General features: G+C 34.4%; 1 protein-coding gene across 1 annotated transcript in view; it reads left to right on the top strand.

Annotated features, from left to right (window-relative positions):
* Positions 1 to 9,187: 9,187 nt before the first annotated feature.
* LOC125662280 (leucine-rich repeats and immunoglobulin-like domains protein 2) overlaps positions 9,188 to 21,775 on the top strand; it is a 47,778-nt gene continuing 35,190 nt past the window's right edge. Inside the window, exons 1-5 of the mRNA XM_056147445.1 lie at positions 9,188 to 9,242; positions 10,311 to 10,382; positions 11,897 to 11,968; positions 20,133 to 20,204; positions 21,275 to 21,346. Coding sequence (XP_056003420.1) covers positions 9,199 to 9,242; positions 10,311 to 10,382; positions 11,897 to 11,968; positions 20,133 to 20,204; positions 21,275 to 21,346 — 332 coding nt within the window. The 5' untranslated portion in view covers positions 9,188 to 9,198. The remainder of the gene's footprint in view (positions 9,243 to 10,310; positions 10,383 to 11,896; positions 11,969 to 20,132; positions 20,205 to 21,274; positions 21,347 to 21,775) is intronic.

The raw sequence follows: 21,775 nt of genomic DNA, 5'->3' as shown, positions 1-21,775 counted from the left end.
TTACTTATATAGCTAAGCGAAATGTGATACAGAAAGTAACATGGATGCAATTACTGTAGTGGAAACACACATTTTTATTTGAGAAGTAATCCTTTCCATAAACTGGGAGAAAAACCAGCGACATTTATGAATTTCCAATGGAATAAAATCCACGTAGGTGAACATTTCAGAGTTGATTGGGTAACATTAGAAAACACTAGATTTCTAATATTTTCAGGGACAGAAAGTTGAAATCAAATTTGTTAAAGGTAGTGTGAAATAAAATTATCAAATCAATTGATGAAAATATTTTGAAGTGGAAAATGTTTTATCAATTATTTATCAGCATTGATTGATTTCCCATAGCTTAGAGATTAGTTCCCATATCATTTCCTGAATTAACCCAGACTTTAAAAAAGAAACGTCTACCATTGTAACACACTTAACATATTTAACGATATCTAATGTTCTTCAAACAAATAATTGTAGTTAGCATTCCAAATGAACATTATAAATGGTTTGTTTAAAGAAACTAACATGATTAACGATGTGAAATATTCAAAGCCATCTGATTTAATTCTTGGTAAAATAAATAAATTGTTGTAGGGACTGATTTTTAATTGAAGTGTTACATATATGTGTTCCCTTCGCAATACGGGATATCAGAACTAGTAAATTTTGGAAAAACAAAAAGAATTTACGAAAAGTATGCGTCAATTGGGCAACTCTTTTATACAAATATTAATGATTGCTAAAGACGACTTATTTCTGATGCAAAACCATCTGCCTGGTTTGAAAGCTCTTTTTCAGAATGTTGCAATTGAATACCCTAGTACCAAAACACGAGTTTTTAACTTTCTGATGTTTCGTAACGGAAAAAGTTATTAAAGTGAAAAGAAGTTAATGAATTTGCTTTATGCACAAGTGGGGATATTTATTTAATAAGATTTTTTTCGAGTCATTAAAACAACCGACCGGTATGGAATCATATAAATAATCCCAATTAATGTATGTATTCATCTCCAGACACGTACATGCAGCAACATTTGCCTCCCCCTTCTTGAGTTTACGGTTTTGGGGTTTGGGCTAAGATTTTTTTTTTTACAAATATAATGGCACGTTTTTTTTTCCATTTGCTCCCCACCCCCAACTTGCAAAATCGACGCTAAACTGTGCGTGAACTCACTATATCTGATACTTATTTCAAATAAATAAGTGATTCCCCAAGTTAACGCAGAAAACGTGATCTCATTGGGCATACTAAATATAAAAACTGCGTCAGGTTCGGAGACGAAATAATGGTACCGATATTCCGTATTGTAATCCGAGTCCTCTCATTAACTGTTCACTATACCATCGTGGACATTCGTGTATCTATGATAAAAACAGAACTGAAATTTCTGATAAGCATTTATCAATATCAATAATAACGCAGTGAATAGGGAAGGTTACTGATCTTTACATATTGCTATTGACAATACGTTATAAAAGAAATGTGATGCGGGTAGTTGCATGAATGTTAGTGTTGTAGTGGAAACACATATTGTTATTTGAGAAGTAATCATTTCCATCAATTGAGATAAACACCAGCAACATTTATAAGTTTCCAATGGAATCAAATCCATGTAGATGAACATTTTAGAGTGCATTGGGTAAAATTAGAAAATACTAGGTATGTGATAGTTTCAGGAAAAAAGTTGAAATAAATTTTCTTAAAGATAGGGTGAAATAAAACTATCAAATCAATTGATAAAATATTGTGAAGTACAAATCATGTTTCATTAATTATATATCAACATTGATTGATTTTCCCCAGGATACGCGGCTGAGTTAAGGCTTTCCTCATAAATACCAGTGCTGTAAAAATGTTCTACTGGCACACTACATGACGTCACAATGAAAAATACGTCATGATGAAGGTCATGACGTACATATCTACATTCCTTTTGCGGTTGGAAATGTCAAAATATTTTTTCGTTATTTACCACCGCTGTCAAACAATAAACCGCAATCATGTAAAAGTTTCTGTCAAATGGGTTATATTAATTCTCTTTGATATTGAAATATTTTCAATTTCTTCTTTATATAACATACATGCTAAAGTAATATCCATATTATATTGTGATCTTGATATCGCCCCTAATCTGCACATATATAGTGAATTTCACAATGAACTCATTTGCATAAACAGGGTTTCCGTACATACAAATTTCATTATTGGCACGACACCCCGAGGTTTTTTTGTGAGAGATGTTTGATTTATGTGACATGTGAACTTCAGTGCCAAAGGAAAGTTAGGGGAGGAAGTTGTGGCTTCAACAGAAAACATGTTTTTCAGGCTAGATTCAACTTCGTATATGCAAAAATCACCGCATCTTGCATATTCAATGCAAAAATTAGACATGTTACAAGTCACGATAAACTTGCTCTCAGCACTTTTCAAATTAAGAAATTAATGTGTTTTGAAGTTATATTAACTTCAACTTTCATTGATATCTGGATATCGTGCCAATGGAACGATTTATACATACACGGTACGATTTTATCTTGATATTTGATCACGTGATATACAGCTGATGTAGAGATTGTCGGTCTGGTGAAAAAATGTATGGGAGGTCAATATGCACTTAATTATATATGGATATATTTTTTGTATATAAGGGTCGTGTGTATAGAATTTGTCAAAAATTGATATGTTTATAATGCTTTTTTCCTCTGACATATTTCTATGGCCCAACTTAACACAATTGCGTATGACTTATGACTTTCTAACACTATACATGATATTCCTCACGACAAATTAAATACTAGACTTTTTAACATCATAGACAGTTGCTTCTTCAACTAAACTAGCATAGAGTTTAGTTTCTATATCATTTCCTGATTTAATCCAGACTTTACAAAAACACCTACCACTGAAACACACTTAACATATTTAAAGATATTTAATGTTCTTCAAACATATAATTGTTGTTAGCATTCCAAATCAACATGATAAATGCTTTTTTTAAAGAAACTAACAGCATTAACGATGTTAAATATTTAAAGTTGTCTGATTTAATTCTTGATAAAATGAAATAAATAGTGTTGTAGGGACTTATTTTTTGAATGAAATTTTTCACATATGTGTACTCTTTCGCAATTGTAGCCCGAGTCCTCTCATTAACTGTCCACTATACCATCACAGGCATCCATGTATCTATGATACAAACAGAACTGAAATGTCTGATAATCATTGATAAATAGCAATGATAATGCAGTGAGTAGGGAAGGTTACTCAAAGTTTACATGAAATTAAATTTTTCAGGCATTAGATTTCCAAAATAAGCATTAAAAGTGAATGAGAAATTGATTCAATGAATTTCTTTTTGATTTGTCATCATATCTAAGAATAAGAAAATCATTGCCCTTTTTGTGTTTTTACATTGTTAACTCTACAATTCAGTGTCAACCCTCGCTTCATTATCATATCGATTAAATATGAATTATTCCTCGGACGTAATTTCTATGATGTCAAATTTTATATGGGGATGCATAGAGTTGATACTTTAAAACACCGATGAAATTGGTCATTTTTATTTTAGTGACTTGTCCAACAAAGAGATGAACAATATCGAGAGTGGCACATTTATTGGATTGATCAGCCTAGAATCTCTGTAAGTATACTTGTAAGGATGATTGAAAATCAACACGAGTTCATAATGTAAGCATTGGATGATTCAATAGAAAAACTTCGAGTGAAATTGTGCTAAATGAATTGATTAGAAGAATCCATATTCAGTGGAGACGGGCCACTAGCAATTGCAGGTATTGACGAGTCTAATTTGAAATCTAAATTTTGCATAGTTTGTGCCGTTACTGTCCAATAATTTGTAAATCCAATATAGCACTCCATCAATGCTGCTTGTTATGTTTGCGAGTAATCGTTTTGTAGATCTTCACATATTGAAATTGAGAATACGTTACTGTTAGTTACCTTCACCTTTCCTTTAGATACTCAATATATTTCGCAAGTTCTATGGTCGTTATAACGATCAAGTTCGTCAGTACAACCTCGCATTGGGTCAAATGCTGTGTGACGTGTTTCATACCGATTGTTAAGCCGTTCTTGGCACACTGATTTTGACTGCGGATAACTCCGTTTACCTGATCAGAATATAGGGTTCACGGCGGGTGTGACCGGTCAACAGGGGATGCTTACTCCTCCTAGGCACCTAATCCCATCTCTGGTGTGTCCAGGGGTCCGTGTTTGCCCAACTATCTATTTTGTATTGCTTATAGGAGTTATGAGATTGATCACTGTTCGTTATCTTCACCTTGCATTTAGGACTCTCGGCGGATAGGTTCTTTCTCGACACCTTCAACATAATTTTGTATTCTTTATAAGAATTACTTGATATATCCCCGTGAAGTTGGAATAAAGGACGCCACATAGTCGTTCACTTCTGTTTCATACTTAGATATTTTATTAGTAGTAGACATTAACGGCAAACTTAAAACTTAACTGTATGGCAAAGGGGTGGTTTCAGTTTCTCCATCGTCAACTTCCTAAATTTATGTAACACTATTCTATTATCGCCTGCATATGGTGTTTTTATCTCTCAAATGATTCGATATGCAAGAGCTTGTTCTGCGTATAGTCAGTTTTTAAATCGAGGCGAGCTATTGACAAAGACATTGATGACATAGGGGTTTCAACAGTTTCGATTGAAGTCAGCATTTTGCAAATGTTATGGTCGTAATAACGATCTAGTTCATCAATATAACCTATTATTGGTCAAATGATGTCTGATGAATTCCATTGTAATTGTTGGGCCGTTCTTGGTACATTGATTTTGACTACGGATAACTCCGTTTACTTGATCAGTATATGGTACTCACGGCTGGTGTGACCGATCGACAGGCGATGTTTACTCCTCATCGGCATGTGATCCCACCCCTGTTGACACCAGGGGTCTGTGTTTGCCCAATTATATATTTTGTATTGCTTATAGGAGTTATAAGATTGACCACTGTTCGTTATTTTCATCTTTCATTTAATCATCGAACATGTATATATGCTGGTGGATGATTGCTCCTCCTACACATTTGGTCGCACCTATGATATATCCAGGAGTCCGTGCTTACTAAACTCTGATTGATCACTGTTCGGTATATTCGCCTTTCATAAGATCGATAGCTGCTTGTTGGCTTGTTTTTTTTTCCATTCTTACGACTAAAGCTAATTCTAATATAAGAAAGTAGTAATACATTGGGTGGTTTAACAAAAACTTGGTTTTACATTCTAGACGTATATTTTTATAGAAATTGTGACAATCGACAATAGAGCAAAAGAAGAAACCAAATATAACTTTACAAAATATCAAATTTAAGACCAACAAAATGAAAGTGTTGTATGAAATCTTAATATTGATACCCAATTCGTCGAGGCATGTTTCAATAGGAATTGCTGGAAATGACACAGATTTCATAGTCTAAAGATATACTGTTGATACCTGTTTATTATACCTTGGTAATACAACTTATCATCGGGTCAAATAATGCCTGGGGTAATTCATTACGATTATAAGACAACTCTTGGCACACTGATTTCGACTAGAGATGTCCGCGTGTTCCTGATCAAGAACTAAAGTTTACGGTATGACCGGTCGACAAGTGATACCTTCTCTTCATAGGCACCTCTTGTATATCCATGGGTCCTAATTTCCCAGCTTTCTAACAAAAGGTGAAGATAATGAACAGTGATCGATCCCATAACTCTTATAAGCAATGTAAAACAGAGAGTTCAGCAAACATGCACCCCTAGATACACCAGAAGTGGTATATTGCGCCTAGGAGAATTATGCATCCTCTGTCGACCAGTCCCACCCACCGTCAGCCCTATATCTTGATCAGGTAAATGGATTTATCCATAGCCAAAGTAAGTTTCCCAAGAACGGTCTAACAAGCAATATTAAACACGTCAAACAGGATCTGAATCAAGTATATGTTGTATTGGTAGACTAGATCGTTATAGCGACCACAGCATTTGCGAAATGCTGACTTTAAACGAGACTGTTGAAACCCTTGCACCATCAACTTAATTTGTAAATAACATATACAAAAATAATAACACATTGATTCAATAAATTACTCTGCAGCTTTGCATCTTGAATATCAATTAAGGGGTCTCCGTGGCTTAGTGGTCAGAGGATTGTGCTCAAAATCGCACGTCTTCTCACCTCTGGTCGACATGGGTTCGAATCCCAGTCGCGCCGATAAGTTAGAAAGTTTCCCAGTTTACTTTCTGAAGGTCGGTGATATCTTCGAAGGTATATTGTATCTGGGTTCTCTCTTTCACCAATAACAACAAACTGGGCACCTCCATATCACTGAAAAATTGTTGAGTGTGGCGGAAAACTTCAATCAATCAATCAATATCATTGACAATTTCGTGGGGTTGTTGTGTTTCTGTAGTATCAGTATCGGGCCTATTAGATGTATAAAGATGCACACTTAAAACATTGACGATATTGACAATAGTTTGAAATGTTTGTGACGGCGAATTTAGGCAGTGTTCTGGTCATGCGATCAAATATCTTTTAAAACCATGGATCTGATAATTTTCTTACAATTGTGGATATACCAAATCTGAAACTGAATGAAATAACACAGAATGCATTTCAATAATTACCCCTTTTCTTTGTTCAGTGACTTGTCTCGAAATAAGATAACCAATATGGAGAATGCCACATTTCTTGGATTGACCAGCTTAAAAAAGCTGTAAGTATGTTTGTAATGATAATAAGACATCTGCAGTATTTCATTTTGTGTACATTGGTGGAATTGATTGAATTACTGTAGATGCGATAGTCTAAAACGACTTAATGAACTAGGTTTATTGTACTGAAAACTATTATTGTTGATAGATAAAACGATATCAATGTTTCTAAATGTCGCATTGAAGGAAACAAGATATTTTCCCTTCTCACGTAGTACTTGGATATATGCTGCTTTATAAAAATATAAAGATAGGTCAGCTAGCAAAGAAACACAATTCGTATCCATGGGAATTCCAACAAATTCTCGAAAAACCTCATCACCAAAAAACTGCGAAGTTATTGTCAATTAGGAACTCCAGTATATTTTAGGTTCAGCTTCAACGTAGTTATGCGTGGAATTAGAACGCTGTTTAACAAATATATAGTTTTTGTTCATCAATCATTAGATATGTATATTTCCGGTTTTAATTGTTGTTGAACAAGCACTACTTCGTCGAAAAGTCTTGTTATATATTTTTTGAAGAATAGTTGCGCAAAGTGTTGACAGGTCATACGTCTTGATGTTTTCGATTTTATATAAAGCTGAAATTCAAGTTTAATAAAATTTATTTATATCTTTTTTTAGAGTCCACAATTTCATTTGCACCCCTCCTGGTATATGTAATGGCACAGTATGTTTGAATTTTCTTTTTTACTGCTTTGACTATTTTCGGGTGGATCCCTTCGGAAATCCTGGAAACGCCACAGTCTATTATTTGATATGAACAAACATCATCCCAACATAGTAGCCTAACCTCAATTTTATTCATTGGGCCTTTTTGATAGGAAAATACTGCTGAACCTCGTACAATATTAAGGAGACAATGTCACAAAGTAGGACTTGGTAAACAAAACTTTGTTATATTTAACACTCCACTCTTTTTTAATGTTATCAGCTGTTGGTCAAGTGAACACTTCTTCAAGAAGGAAATCACATGTAATGAAATCGCATGCTATATATTATGTTTAGAGATGTATAGGAATAAAACATGACAGTAAAATCTTTATAACATTACCTTATATTGTCAATATTCCCCCCCCCCCCCCCCCGTAATGTCACGAAAAGATCCCCAAGTCAATGTTTTCTGTTACCACATGATTCTACCAAAACTTTTGAGAACAGAAAATGTCCTGCGCATAGATATGGGAAAGAAGTAATTTATATTGGAGCAAACAGACCTGCATTATTAGGCTTTATGTTCAGAAATTATTTAATTGATTCTCGCGTAGCGATCGATCGGATAAACAGCTAGCCGTTGTATCGCGACTGTAGTTAGAATCTGAATATTAGCTGCATTAATTATTGCTTGTGCTGTATTCAAAAAATCACAAGTAGCTCCGTTTACCTGATCAGGATATAAGTCTCAAAGTGGTTGTGGACGGTCGATAGGGGATACTTACTCATCTAAGGCATATGATCTCACCTCTGATGTGTCCAGGGGTCCGTGTTTGCACAACTATCTATTTTGTGTTGTGTATAGGAGCTATGATGTTATTTCTTCGTTACTTTTCACAATATCAATTAATGGCAACCTTGTACTATATAATTAGCCCGCAAAATAAAATCACATAGCTACCAATAAATTCTTCGTTTTAGCCATTTTTTCTTACTCATTTAGGAAGTTTTAATCACTAGAGATTCAAACGCAAAGTAAAAGTCAATACTATTGTTCTTTATAACTCTCAGAATGCCCCACTATATCACCCACGCATGGATATTAGCTGCAAAACCACTAACATAGATTTGATCGTCCAATGACGCCAGCAAAATCACTGTGTTTACCCATACTTATTTTTGAGACTTAAAAACGGATAAGTCCGTTTACCAGATCAGGATATATACTTACGCCGGGTGTGATCGGTGGACAGGAGATGCCTGATCCCCTAAACATCTGATCCCATCCCGATGTGTCCAGGGGTCTGTGTTTGCCAAATTATTTATTTGTATTGCTTATAGGAGCTATGGAATTGGTCAATGTTTGTCATCTCCACCTTTCATAAATAATCATCATTCCACCGGAATGAAAAGTTGATTTTACAAACTGCTTTACTACTTCTCATTTTGACCTGGATTGTCATATTGATGGTACTGTTGGGTTCATGAAATGTTAACTATTGTTATCACTGTCAATTCTTGTTTAATGATCAAATGTCCAACATCCTTAGGTTGCCATTTCTATAAAAGTACATTACGAATAGTTGAATACAGATACATCCGTCAAAAACACTGATGATATTGCTATAGAGATGGTGATTTGACGTTTTGTGTTTCAAGAAAGTTATATCTATGTTCTGTCCATGAGCTGAGACGGAATTTTCTGAGGCAGTATATCTATATCTGCAACGTAATTCAGTAAACAAATGCTAAACCTCATTATTTTCTTTCTTTAGTGACTTGTCTAGGAATAAAATAACTACGATGGAGAATGGTACATTTCTTGGATTGACCAGCTTGCAGACACTGTAAATATGTTTGTCACGGAAATTTAAACTCAGCAATAGTTCATATTGTATGGGTTGAGGGAGTTCACTGTTATCTATTATTTATTTGTAATATTTATTAACAATACTAATTCCCATTCATATGCCGCATTGAGGTAGTAAATTGAATAGGTAAAGATGCAATAGTGTAAAGTGATTTAATGATATTGACTGATGAAAGGTGGCTATGATGAACAGTGATCAATCTCAAAGTCCCTATGACCAATGCAAACTAGAGAGTTTGACAATGTGACAAATATTATTAATGAAACGTTGATTGTGCAAGAATTGTGGTGAAAACGTGGGTTGTTGTTCTAAAAGTAGAAGCACTGCTAGCATATCGTATTAAACACAAGGTTTCCTTTACCGGATATGAGCAACATAGTCTAAATCAAGTAGTAATTCTCCAACACAATAAAATCAATTTTGTTAAGAAATGAAAGACATCAAGTAAAAATATAATCAATTAACAGAATGTCACACTCAATCATTTGAAATGTTTTGGAATGAGGTTCAGACACTAATGTTTGTAAGATGGGATGACTTTACATTGTTTTTAAACACCTTGGATTGGATCTTGCTTTTTCCAATAGCTTACGGTAGTATGATCCATGGAACAGAGTACCCTTTTGAAAAAAAAGGCTGTATGCTGCACTAATAGAATTCAATGTCTCAGGTTCGCAGGTTACACATCTATGCATCATATTCAGTCAACTTCAACGTGAAACTGTAAACAACAACAATTCACGATATGAATATAAGAACGTATCTCAATATACACAGGCAAAGGAATATCAGTGTTAATTACCAACAAGTATTTTACCTCATGTACTCCTCGTCCTGATGTTCGTAAACACACAAGTGGGGTCTCGTGGTTAAACTAAAACATAAACACAATGTATCGCATTTAATATTACCGTATATAGCCAGGGATTCCGATAAACAACACGCACCCCAATTACACAATCACAAGCATACTACAGCTTGAACTTCTATTTATGAATACATGACATAAAATCTGTATTCCTGATTGCTTTTCCATTTGTTTAGTGATTTGGATGGGAACGATATTACCAAGATAAGAAGTGGCGCATTTCGTGGGTTGAGCAGCTTGAAATCAATGTAAGTTTGTTTATGACCACGAATAGAACTTGGCGATTATTCACATTGTAAGCATTAAAGCAGGTGTCACGATTGAATGAAATGATGTGATGTAAAATGACACGACTTGACTTATATCACTAAGAGAAATGTGATGCAGAAAGTAGCATGCAAGGTAAAGATAACGAACAGTGATCAATCTCATAACTGTTACAAGCAATACAAAATAGATAGTTGAGCAAACATGGACCCCTGGACACACCAGAGGTGGGATCAGGTGCCTAGGAGGAGTAAGCATCCCCTGTTGACCGACCACACCCGCCGTGAGCCCCGTATCCTGATCAGGTAAACGGAGTTATCCGCAGTCAAAATCAGTGTGCCAAGAAAATAACATGGATGAAGGTGTTGTAATGGAAACACAGATTGTTGTTTGAGAAGTAATAATTTCCATAAATTGAGAGAAACACCAGCAACATTTATGAATTTCCAATGGAATCAAATCCATATAAATGAATATTTTAGAGTGTATTGGGTAAAATTAGAAAATACTAGGTTTCTAATATTTTCAGGAACAGAAAGTTGGAATCAATGTTCTTAAAGATAGTATGAAATAAAACTATCAAATAAATTGATAAAACATTGTGAAGTACAAAATATGTTTCATTAATTATATATCAGTACTGATTGATTTTCCACAGCTTATGATTTACGATTTTTTAACACTATACACGACATTCCTCACGATAAATTAAAGACTAGACTTTTAACATCATAGACAGGTGCTTATTCAACTAAACTAGCATAGAGTTTAGTTACTATATCATTTCCTGATTTAATCCAGACTTTAAAAAAAAACCCACCTACCATTGAATCACACTTAACGTATTTAAAAATATTTAATGTTATTCAAACATATAATTGCTCTTAGCATTCCAAATCAACATGCTAAATGTCTTTTGTTAAGAAACTAACAGCATTGAAGATGTTAAATATTTAAAGTCGTCTGAGTTAATTCTTGGTAAAATGAAAAAAAAAATATTGAAGGGTCTGATCTTTTGATTGAAGTTTTTCACATATGTGTCTCCTTTCGAAATTGTAGTCCGAGTCATCTCATTAACTATCATCTATAACATCGTGGGCATTCATTTATCTATTATAAAAACAGAACTGAAATTTCTGATAAGCATTTATAAATATCAATGATAATGCAGTGAGTAGGGAAAGTTAATCGATGTTTACATGCAATTAAAATTCTCAGGCATTATATATCCAAAATAAACATTAAAATTGAATATGAAATTGGTTCAATGACTTACTTTTCGATTTGTCATCATATCTAAGATAAGAAACCAATGGCTTTTTTGTGTTTTTACATTGCTAACTCTGGAAATCAGTGTCAACTCTTTTTTCATAATCATATCGATTAAATGGCAATTATTCCTCAGATGTAATGCATATGATGTCCAATTTTATATGGCCTTGTGATGCATATAGTTGTTTAAAAATACTGATGACATTGCTCGTTTTCATTTTAGTGACTTGTCTAACAAAGAGATACAAAATATCGAGAGCGGCGCATTTATTGGATTGACCAGCCTAGAATCTCTGTAAGTATGCTTGTAACAATGGTTGAAAATCAACACTAGTTCATAATGTAAGCATTGAATGAGTCAATAGAAAAACCTCGGTGAATTTGTTCTAAATGAATGGATTAGAAGAATCCATATTCAGTGGAGACGAGCCACTAGCAATTGCAGGCATTGAAGAATCTAATTTTGAATCTAATGTTTGTATAGTGAGCTTGTTCTGCGTATAGTCAGTTTTTAAATTGAGGCGAGCTATTGACGAAGAAGTTGATGACATAGGGATTTCAACAGTTTCGATTGAAATCAGCATTTCGCAAATTATATGGTCGTTATAACGGTCTAGTTCGTCAATATAACCTATTATTGGTGAAATGATATCTGATGGATTTCATTGCATTTGTAAGAACGTTCTTGACACATCGATTTTGACTACGGATAACTCCGTTTAGTTGATCAGTGCATGGTACTCATGGCTGATTTGACCGTTCGACAGGCGATGCTTACTCCTCATAGGCATGTGATCCCACCCCTGTTGACACCAGGGGTCTGTGTTTGCCCAATCATCTATTTTGTATTACTTATAGGAGTTACAAGATTTAACACTGTTCGTTATCTTCACATTTAATTTAACCATCGAACATGTATATATGCTGGTGGATGATTGTTCCTCCTACATATATGGTCACACCTCTGGTATATCCAGGGGTCCGTGTTTACTAAACTCTGATTGATCACTGTTGGTTATATTCGCTTTTCATAAGATTGATAGCTTTGTTGGCTTGTCGTTTTCATTCACACGATTAAAGCTACTTCCAATATTAGAAAGAACTAATACATTGCGTGGTTTAACAAAAACTTGGTTTCTCATTCCAGGCGTATATATGTATAGACATTGTGACAATCGACAATAAAGAAAAAAAGAAAACAAATATAACTTTACAAAATATCAAATATAAGAGCAACAAAATTAGAATGTTGTATAAAATCTTAATATTGATCCCCAATTTGTTGAGGTATGCTTCAAAAGGAATTGCTGGAAATGACACATATTTCATAGTGTAAAGATATACTGTTGATTTGTGTTGATCATATGTTGGTAATAAAACTTATCATCGGGTCAAATAATGCCTGGGGTAATTCATTAGGATTGTAAGACCGTTCTTGGCACACTGATTTCGACAAGAGATGTCCGCGTGTTCCTGATCAGGAACTAAAGCTTACGGTATGACCGGTCGACAAGTGATACTTCCTCTTCATAGGCACCTCTTGTATATCCATGGGTCCTAATTTCCCAGTTCTCTAATAAATGGTGAAGATAATGAACAGTGATCGACCTCATAACCTTTATAAACAATGTAAAACAGAGAGTTTAGCAAACATGTATCCCTGGGTACACCAGAAGTGTTATATTGCGCCTAGGAGGATTAAGCATCCCCTGTCGACCAGTCCCACCCACCGTCAGCCCTATATCTTGATCAGGTAAATGGATTTATCCATACCCTAAGTAAGTGTCCCAAGAACGAACTAGCAAGCAATATTAAACACGTCAAACAGGATCTGAGTCAAATATATGTTGTATTGGTAGAATAGATCGTTATAGCAACCACACAATTTACAAAAATAATAACACATTGATTCAATAAATTACTCTGCAGCTTTGCATCTTGAATATCAATTAAGGTGGCCTCCGTGGCTTAGTTGTCAAAGCATTGTGCTCAAAGTCACACTTCTTCTCACCTCTGGTTGACATGGGTTCGAATCCCACTCGCGCCGGTAAGTTAGAAAGTTTCCCAGTTTACTTTCAGAAGGTCGTTGGTATCTTCGCAGGTATATTGTATCTGGGTCATCTCTTTCACCAATAAAAACTGGGCACCTCCATATCACTGAAAAATTGTTGAGTGTGTCGTAAAAACATCAATCAATCAATGAATACAATTGACAATTTCGTGGAGTTGTTGTGTTTCTGTAGTATCAGTATCGGGCCTATTAGATGTATAAAGATGCACACTTAAAACACTGACGATATTGACAATAGTTTGAAATGATTGTGACAGCGAATTTAGGCAGTGTTCTGGTCATATGATCACATGTCTTTCAAAACCAGGGATCTGATGATTTTCTTACAATTGCGGATATACCAAAGCTGAAACTGAATGAAATAACACAAAATTACCCTTCTCTTTGTTCAGTGACTTGTCTCGTAATAAGATAACCAATATGGAGATTGACACATTTCTGGGATTGACCAGCTTAGAATCCATAATTTCATTTACACCCCTTCTGGTATATGTAATGGCAGAGTATGTTTGAATTTTCTTTTTTCCTGCTTTGACTATTTTCGTATGGATCATACATGATACAAATTGCATTCGAAATATTTCATATCAAGCACAGGAATAGCAATGGGCGATTCAATAGACATATATCTCCTCTTAAACGTACTTGATAACTGTATCCTAGTACATCGACATCCAACTGTTATGGGTAAGAACAAGCCCTTAATTTAGCACAGCATGATTTACTAAGAAAAGACAATTAAACAATTAGTAAGATTTATTTACAATTGATAACTGAAAGAAAAGTATTACAATACCAAACTATTACTCACGGCTGTTAGAGAATAATTACGAACATAATTTTTACACACCGAAATATTAATTCCAAAATCCTAGTTCCCAGTATAATAAAATCCAAAAAAAGCATTTAAAACGGTCTAATTAGAGTTTTTTTATCATAAGAATTCCAGTATATTATAATAGAAATGAATTGACCACTACGTCATTTTTTTCTGCTAAAAATAGTATGATGTCTAGAATAATTTAGGTTGCATAGGCCAATGAGGAAATAAACATGACACTCTGAAACAATGCAGTTCAATTTAGTAGAAATAGTAATACACACAACAAAAACACATATCAATAAACACATATTGTTTACCTAATACAGATCACTGCTTTCATGATTCTGAATAATCCCATTGTGAATACTTGTATTACTGCATCATTTCATTTCTCTGATGCTGTGACTTATAATAGATAACTTTATTTATACAAACGTCACCACATGTATGTATAGCCTACACGTACACGGTGTAAACTTCAAACGAATTTGCATTTACTTACGCGTAATACGGGAATAATAGAATCCTTCATTAGTACGAGTGTGAGATAGGGAAATTCCACCGAGGGGACAAGATTCGCAGTCTTGGACGAGGCTTTGCCGAGTCCTAGACAGCGAATCTTGTTCCAGAGGTGGAATTTCCCTATCCCACACGAGTAAATAATGAAGGATTATTTTTCTCACATTTTAACTACAGTTTAGTGCATGAAATTAGGAGCTTTCAGAAAATTTTAGATTATCAAAATCCTCATTTGAACTTCGATGCAAAAACTAATCAGATAGGCAGAAAGAGCATACCCGAAAATGGTTTACACTGTAAGTGTAAACTAAAAAACCCAAGGTTGTCCACCAGAAAGCTATACTACATTAAAATTTAAAGATAACAATGCAAAATATTTTTACTTCACTGTGTAACGTAAATCTTCACCGTGTAACGTAAATCATAGAAAATATATGACGTCACAATCAAATGACGTCGCAGCAGTGTGAGACAGAAAAATCTCACATGGCTGTCTCACATGGGTAAAGTCGATCTCACACTGGTGATAATGTGAGAAGTATATGTAACATTCCTTCACTCGTTTAATTAGGTCTATAAACGATCGGAGTTGATATAAATTAGGTAATTATATTTGTTTATCACATTTTGTCAAACGGGGTGTGGGTACACGATATCAAATGTACCAAAGGTATCTTCATGATATGCAATGCATCCAATGCATACTTGGATGTAACGAGTAATCCCGTAGTGTTTTTATTGAACCTGATTTCTTACACAGTTTCAGTTAATTAATTCTTATGTTCAATTGAATATGGTGTAATTTACCAAAAAAGAACTCGTTCTGTCGAAAATGAAATTGATAATTCCTCATTTGATACCAGATTGCTCTAGAATAACCATATGCACATTTTCAGATGGGCGATGCTATTCATTATTCAGGTCTACCCCTCTAATTAATTGGATTCAAAACAATGCATCAACGTATTTTCATTTTATTTGTTTTTTTACAAGTTTCAAAAACAAACCTGTATAACCAAATAGATGGTTGGAGTCTCTCTCTCTCTCTCTCTCTCTCTCTCTCTCTCTCTCTCTCTCTCTCTCTCTCTATCTCTCTCTCTCTCTTTCTTTCTCTCTCTTTCGCTTTCTCTATCTCTCTCTCACTCTTTCTATCTTTATATATCTCTCTCAATATTATCAATTAACAAAACTAGTTTTCAGTCATATGTCGATTCCATTTATCCCAGTGAACTCAAAATAGAAGACATAACGGAATAATCCACTTATGCTTCATACTTAGATATGTTATGGAAAACAGACATGAAGGGCAAACTAATAACTCAAGTTTATCCAAAACGGGGTGATTTCATCCTCTTCGTTGTCAACTTCTCATATCTATGTATCAATATTTCATTATCATCTCCTATAAGCAATATAGAATAGATAACTGGGCAAACACGAACCCCTGGAAACACCGGAGGTGGATCATCTGCCTAGGAGAAGTGAGCATTCGTGAGGATTCAGTCTTTTTTTTTCTTTCTCTAAAATATGCTTACTACATCGGCATCAGTAAATGTTTGTTAATCCTCATTATTTCTTTCTTCAGCGAAATGATAACACTACTATGGAGAATGATGAATTTCTGGGATGCATTGAATCCATCAAATGCAATAGTGTAGATTGAATTAGATTGACTGTTAAAATGCGAAGATAACGAACAGCGATTAATATGATAACTCCTACAAGCAATACAATCCAGATAATTTCGCAAGCATGGATCCCTGAACACACCAGAGTTGAGATGATATATTTAAGTGAATTACACTGTCACATCCCCAATTGACCGGTAACTGATGCAGTAGAGGAAATGTTAGTAACGTACGAAATGTTGAAAAACATATATAGAAATCGAGATAGACATTGGCAGCATTTAAAAGTATCAATATGAATCAAATCAACGATTAGGTATGATCCTATCTATATTGAGTCGCATTTTTACAATATTACCTTTGTAATATTTTATTAAGGATGTAGAAAAGGAAGACATCAACATCAAATGATAAAATATGACTGTCAAGTACCAAAGCTTTGACTTTAGGGATTGATTTATTTTCAGACCATCCATGTTCATTTTTATGGCATCTACTGAAATTGACTCAGTTGTTAAAAAAAACCAAAGGTGTAGCATTCTTGCTTCTTCAAAAGAAAGGAAACACAGAATGATTCATATATAGTGGTCAGTCATCAAAAAATAACTTATTTTGTAAATACCACTCTGATTCCACCAACAATTACTCTGAAATTGAAATTGAAAATAGAATTATTCATATCTAGCGATCAGTCGTCCAAAAACTACTTCTATACTTTTCTACAGTGTATTCTATACTTCTATATCACTCTGATTCCACACACAAGTACTTTGAAATTGGAATCTAAAAAAAAGCTAGAGTTCTTCATTCACAATAACGTCTTGGTCTTCCGTGACCAGGTCTTCAAAGAGTCTAATAGAATTCCCATGGGCACAACTTGTACTCCTTTGTTGACCTGTTCACAGGAAGTGCAATGCATTCAAACACTTCTACGTTGGAAAAAAGAATACTTCTTCCAAGCCTTCGATTCGACATTTAACTGAAGAAAAGACGTTTTATCTATTAACTATAATAGTTTTTATTTATATGTCGATTCCATATATTCAAGTGAACTCTAAACTGCCCTTGTCGACAGGTCGTATTCGTCTTGAGTGCTATATCTTGATTAAGTAACGGAATTACCCGTAGTCAAAATCAGGGCACTAAGAACAGTCTATGTTTAATTGATTGCAAAAATTATATCCTTGTGCTTTGTATTTCTTAGATTATATTTAATATCAAAGACCTACTTTAAGTTATGTTAGGGAATTTTATCGGTTGGTTTGCGTTCCATACATAAAGAAAAGATAAGATGACCCAAGATGATTTTTAGATGTACAATGACACTGTAATGCACAGTATGTGAAGTAAATTAATACTTGGACTCATACATGTTCTCCATTTTTGGCAAATACCATGTCCTGTTCAGACTTGGTGCATTTGCAAAAAAAATACTAGGCATTACTGGAATATATATGGTGTAACTGGTCGACAGGGGATGTTTATTCCTCCTAGGCACCTGATCCGCCTTTAGGTGTGTCCAGGGGACCGTGTTTGCCAAACTATCTATTTTGTTTTGCTTATGATAGTTAAGAGATTGACGAATGTTCGCTATCTTCGTCTTTCATAGAAACGGTTGAAAAGATTGAAATCACCCACAAAACATATAGAAATAATAATGGGAATAAACTTCAGGACTTTGCACACAAAATTGCTGAGTTATTTTGGCTAATGCTTGATGCCCCCTTCGAGAATCCTGGAAACGTCACCGTCTATTATTTGATATGAACAAATAGCATCCCAGCATAGTGGCATATCCTCAATTTTATTCATTGGACCTTTTAGATAGCAAAATACTGCTACACCTCATACAATATTAAGGAGACAATGTCAAATGGTCGGACGTGGTAAAGAAAACTTCGTTATATTTAACACTCCACTCTTTTTTTAATGTTATCAGCTGTCAATTGAACAATTCTTCAAGGAAGAAATCACATGGAATGAAATCGCATGCTATATATTATGTTTAGAGATGTATAGGAATAAAACATGACAGTAAAACCTTTATCACATGACCTTATGTTGTCAGAATTTCCCCCCGTAATGTCACGGAAAGATCCCCAGGCCAATGTTTTCTGTTACCACATGATTCTACCAAAACTTTCGAGAACAATAAATGTCCTGCGCATAGATATGGGAAAGAAGTAACTTCTATTGGGGCAAACAAACCTGCATTATTAGGTCTTATGTTAAGAAATTATTTAATTGATTCTCGCGTAGTGATCGATCGGATAAACAGCTAGCCGTTGTATTGCGACTGTAGTTAGAATCTGAAGATTAGCTGCATTAATTATCGCTTGTGTTGTATTCAGAAAATTACAAGTAGCTCTGTTTACCTGATCAGGATATAAGTCTCAAAGTTGGTGTGAACGGTCGATAGGGGATACTTACTCTTCTAAGGCACATTATCTCGCCTCTCATGTGTCCAGGGGTCTGTGGTTGCCCAACTATCTTATTTGTGTTGTGTATAGGAGCTACTATGTTATTTCTTCGTTACTTTCACAATATCAATTAGTGGAAACCTTGTACTATATAATTAGCGCGCAAAATAAAATCACATATTGCTACCAATAAATTCTTCGTTTTAGCACATTTTTCTTACTCATGTAGGAAGTTTTAATCGCTAGAGTTTCAAACGTAAAGTAAAATTCGATACTATTCTGTTTAACTCCCAGAATGCCGCACTATGTCACCCACGCATGAATATTAGCTGCAAAACCACTAACATAGATTTGATCGAGCAATGACGCCAGTTAAATCACTGTTTTTACCCATACTTATTTTTGAGACTCAAAAACGGATAAGTCCGTTTACCAGATCAGGATATAGACTTACGGCGGGTGTGATCGGTTGACATGAGATGCCTGATCCCCTAAACATCTGATCCAACCTCGGTGTGTCCAGGGGTCTGTGTTTGCCAAATTATTTATTTGTATTGCTTATAGGAGCTATGGAATTGGTCAATGTTTGTCATCTCCACCTTTCATAAATAATCATCATTCCACCGGAATGAAAAGTTGATTTTACAAACTGTTTTACTATTTCTCATTTTGACCTGGATTGTCATATTTATGGTACTGTTGGGTTCATAAAATGTTAACTATTATTATCACTGTCAATTCTTGTTTAATGATCAAATGTCCAACATCCTTCGGTTGCAATTTCTATAAAAGTACATTACGAATTAGTTGAATACAGATACATCCGTGAAAAACACTGATGATATTGCTATAGAGATGGTGATTTGACGTTTTTGTTTCAAGAAAGTTATATCTATGTTCTGTCCATGAGCTGAGACGGAATTTTCTGATGCACTATCTCTATATCTGCAACGTAATTCAGTAAACAAATGCTAAACCTCATTCTTTTCTTTCTTTAGTGACTTGTCTAGGAATAAGATAACTACGATGGAGAATGGTACATTTCTTGGACTGACCAGCTTGCAGACACTGTAAATATGTTTGTCACGGAAATTTAAACTCAGCAACAGTTCATATTGTATGGGTTGAGGGAGTTCGCTGTTATATATTATTTATTTGTAATATTTATTAACAATACTAATTCCCATCCATATGCCGCATTGAGGTAGTAAATTGAATAGGTAAAGATGCAATAGTGTAAAGTGATTTAATGATATTGACTGATGAAAGGTGACTATGATGAACAGTGATCAATCTCAAAGTCCCTATGACCAATGCAAACTAGAGAGTTTGACAATGTGACTAATATTATTAATGAAATGTTGATTGTGCAAGAATTGTGGTGAAAACGTGGGTTGTTGTTCTAAAAGTAGAAGCACTGCTAGCATATTGTAGTAAACACAAGATTTCCTTTACCGGATATGAGTAACATAGTCTAAATCAAGTAGCAATTCTCCAACACAATAAAATCAATTTTGTTAAGAAATGAAAGACATCAAGTAAAAATATAATAAATTAACAGAATGTCACACTCAATCATTTGAAATGTTTTACAATGAGGTTCAGACACTAATGTTTGTAAGATGGGATAACTTTACATTGTTTTTAAACACCTTGGATTGGATCTTGTTTTTTCCAATATCTTACGGTAGTATGATCCATGGAACAGAGTACCCTTTTGAAAAAAAAGGCTGTATGTTGCACTAATAGAATTCAATGTCTCAGGTTCGCAGGTTACACATCTATGCATCATATTCAGTCAACTTCAACGTGAAACTGTAAACAACAACAATTCACGATATGAATATACGAACGTATCTCAATATACACAGGCAAAGGAATATCAGTGTTAATTACCAACAAGTACTTTACCTCATATACTCCTCGTCCTTATGTTCGTAAACACAATAGTGACATTTCATGGTTAAAGTAAAAATGTAAACACAATGTATCTCATTTAATATTACCGTATACATCCAGGGCGATCCGATAAACAACACGCACCACAATTACACAATCACAAGCATACTACAGCTTGAACTTCTATTTATTAATACATGACATAAAATCTGTATTCTTGATTGTTTTTCCCTTTGTTTAGTGATTTGGATGGGAATGATATTACCAAGATAAGAAGTGACGTATTTCGTGGGTTGAGCAGCTTGAAATCAATGTAAGTATGTTTATGACGAAGAATAGAACTTGGCGATAATTCACATTGTAACCATTAAAGCAGGTGTCATGATTGAATGGAATGATATGGTATAAAATGACACGACTTGACTTATATCACTAAGAGAAATGTGATGCAGAAAGTAGCACTGATGGAGATGTTGTAGTGGAAACCCATATTGTTGTTTGAGAAGTCATCATTTCGATAAATTGAGAGAAACACTAGCAACATTTATGAATTTCCAATGGAATCAAATTCATGTAGATGAACATTTGAGAGTGTATTGGGTAAAATGAGAAAATACTAGGTTTCTAATAGTTTCAGGAACAGGAAGTTGGAATTAATCTTCTTAAAGATAGGGTTAAATAAAACTATCAAATCAATTGATAAAATATTGTGAAGTACAAAATATGTTTCATTAATTATATA

This window comes from Ostrea edulis, chromosome 8 (genome assembly GCF_947568905.1).
Source record: "Ostrea edulis chromosome 8, xbOstEdul1.1, whole genome shotgun sequence".
Taxonomy (NCBI): Eukaryota; Metazoa; Mollusca; class Bivalvia; order Ostreida; family Ostreidae; genus Ostrea; species Ostrea edulis.
The sequence above is the reverse complement of the archived record's forward strand: the minus strand, read 5'-3'. Positions and strand labels throughout refer to the sequence as shown.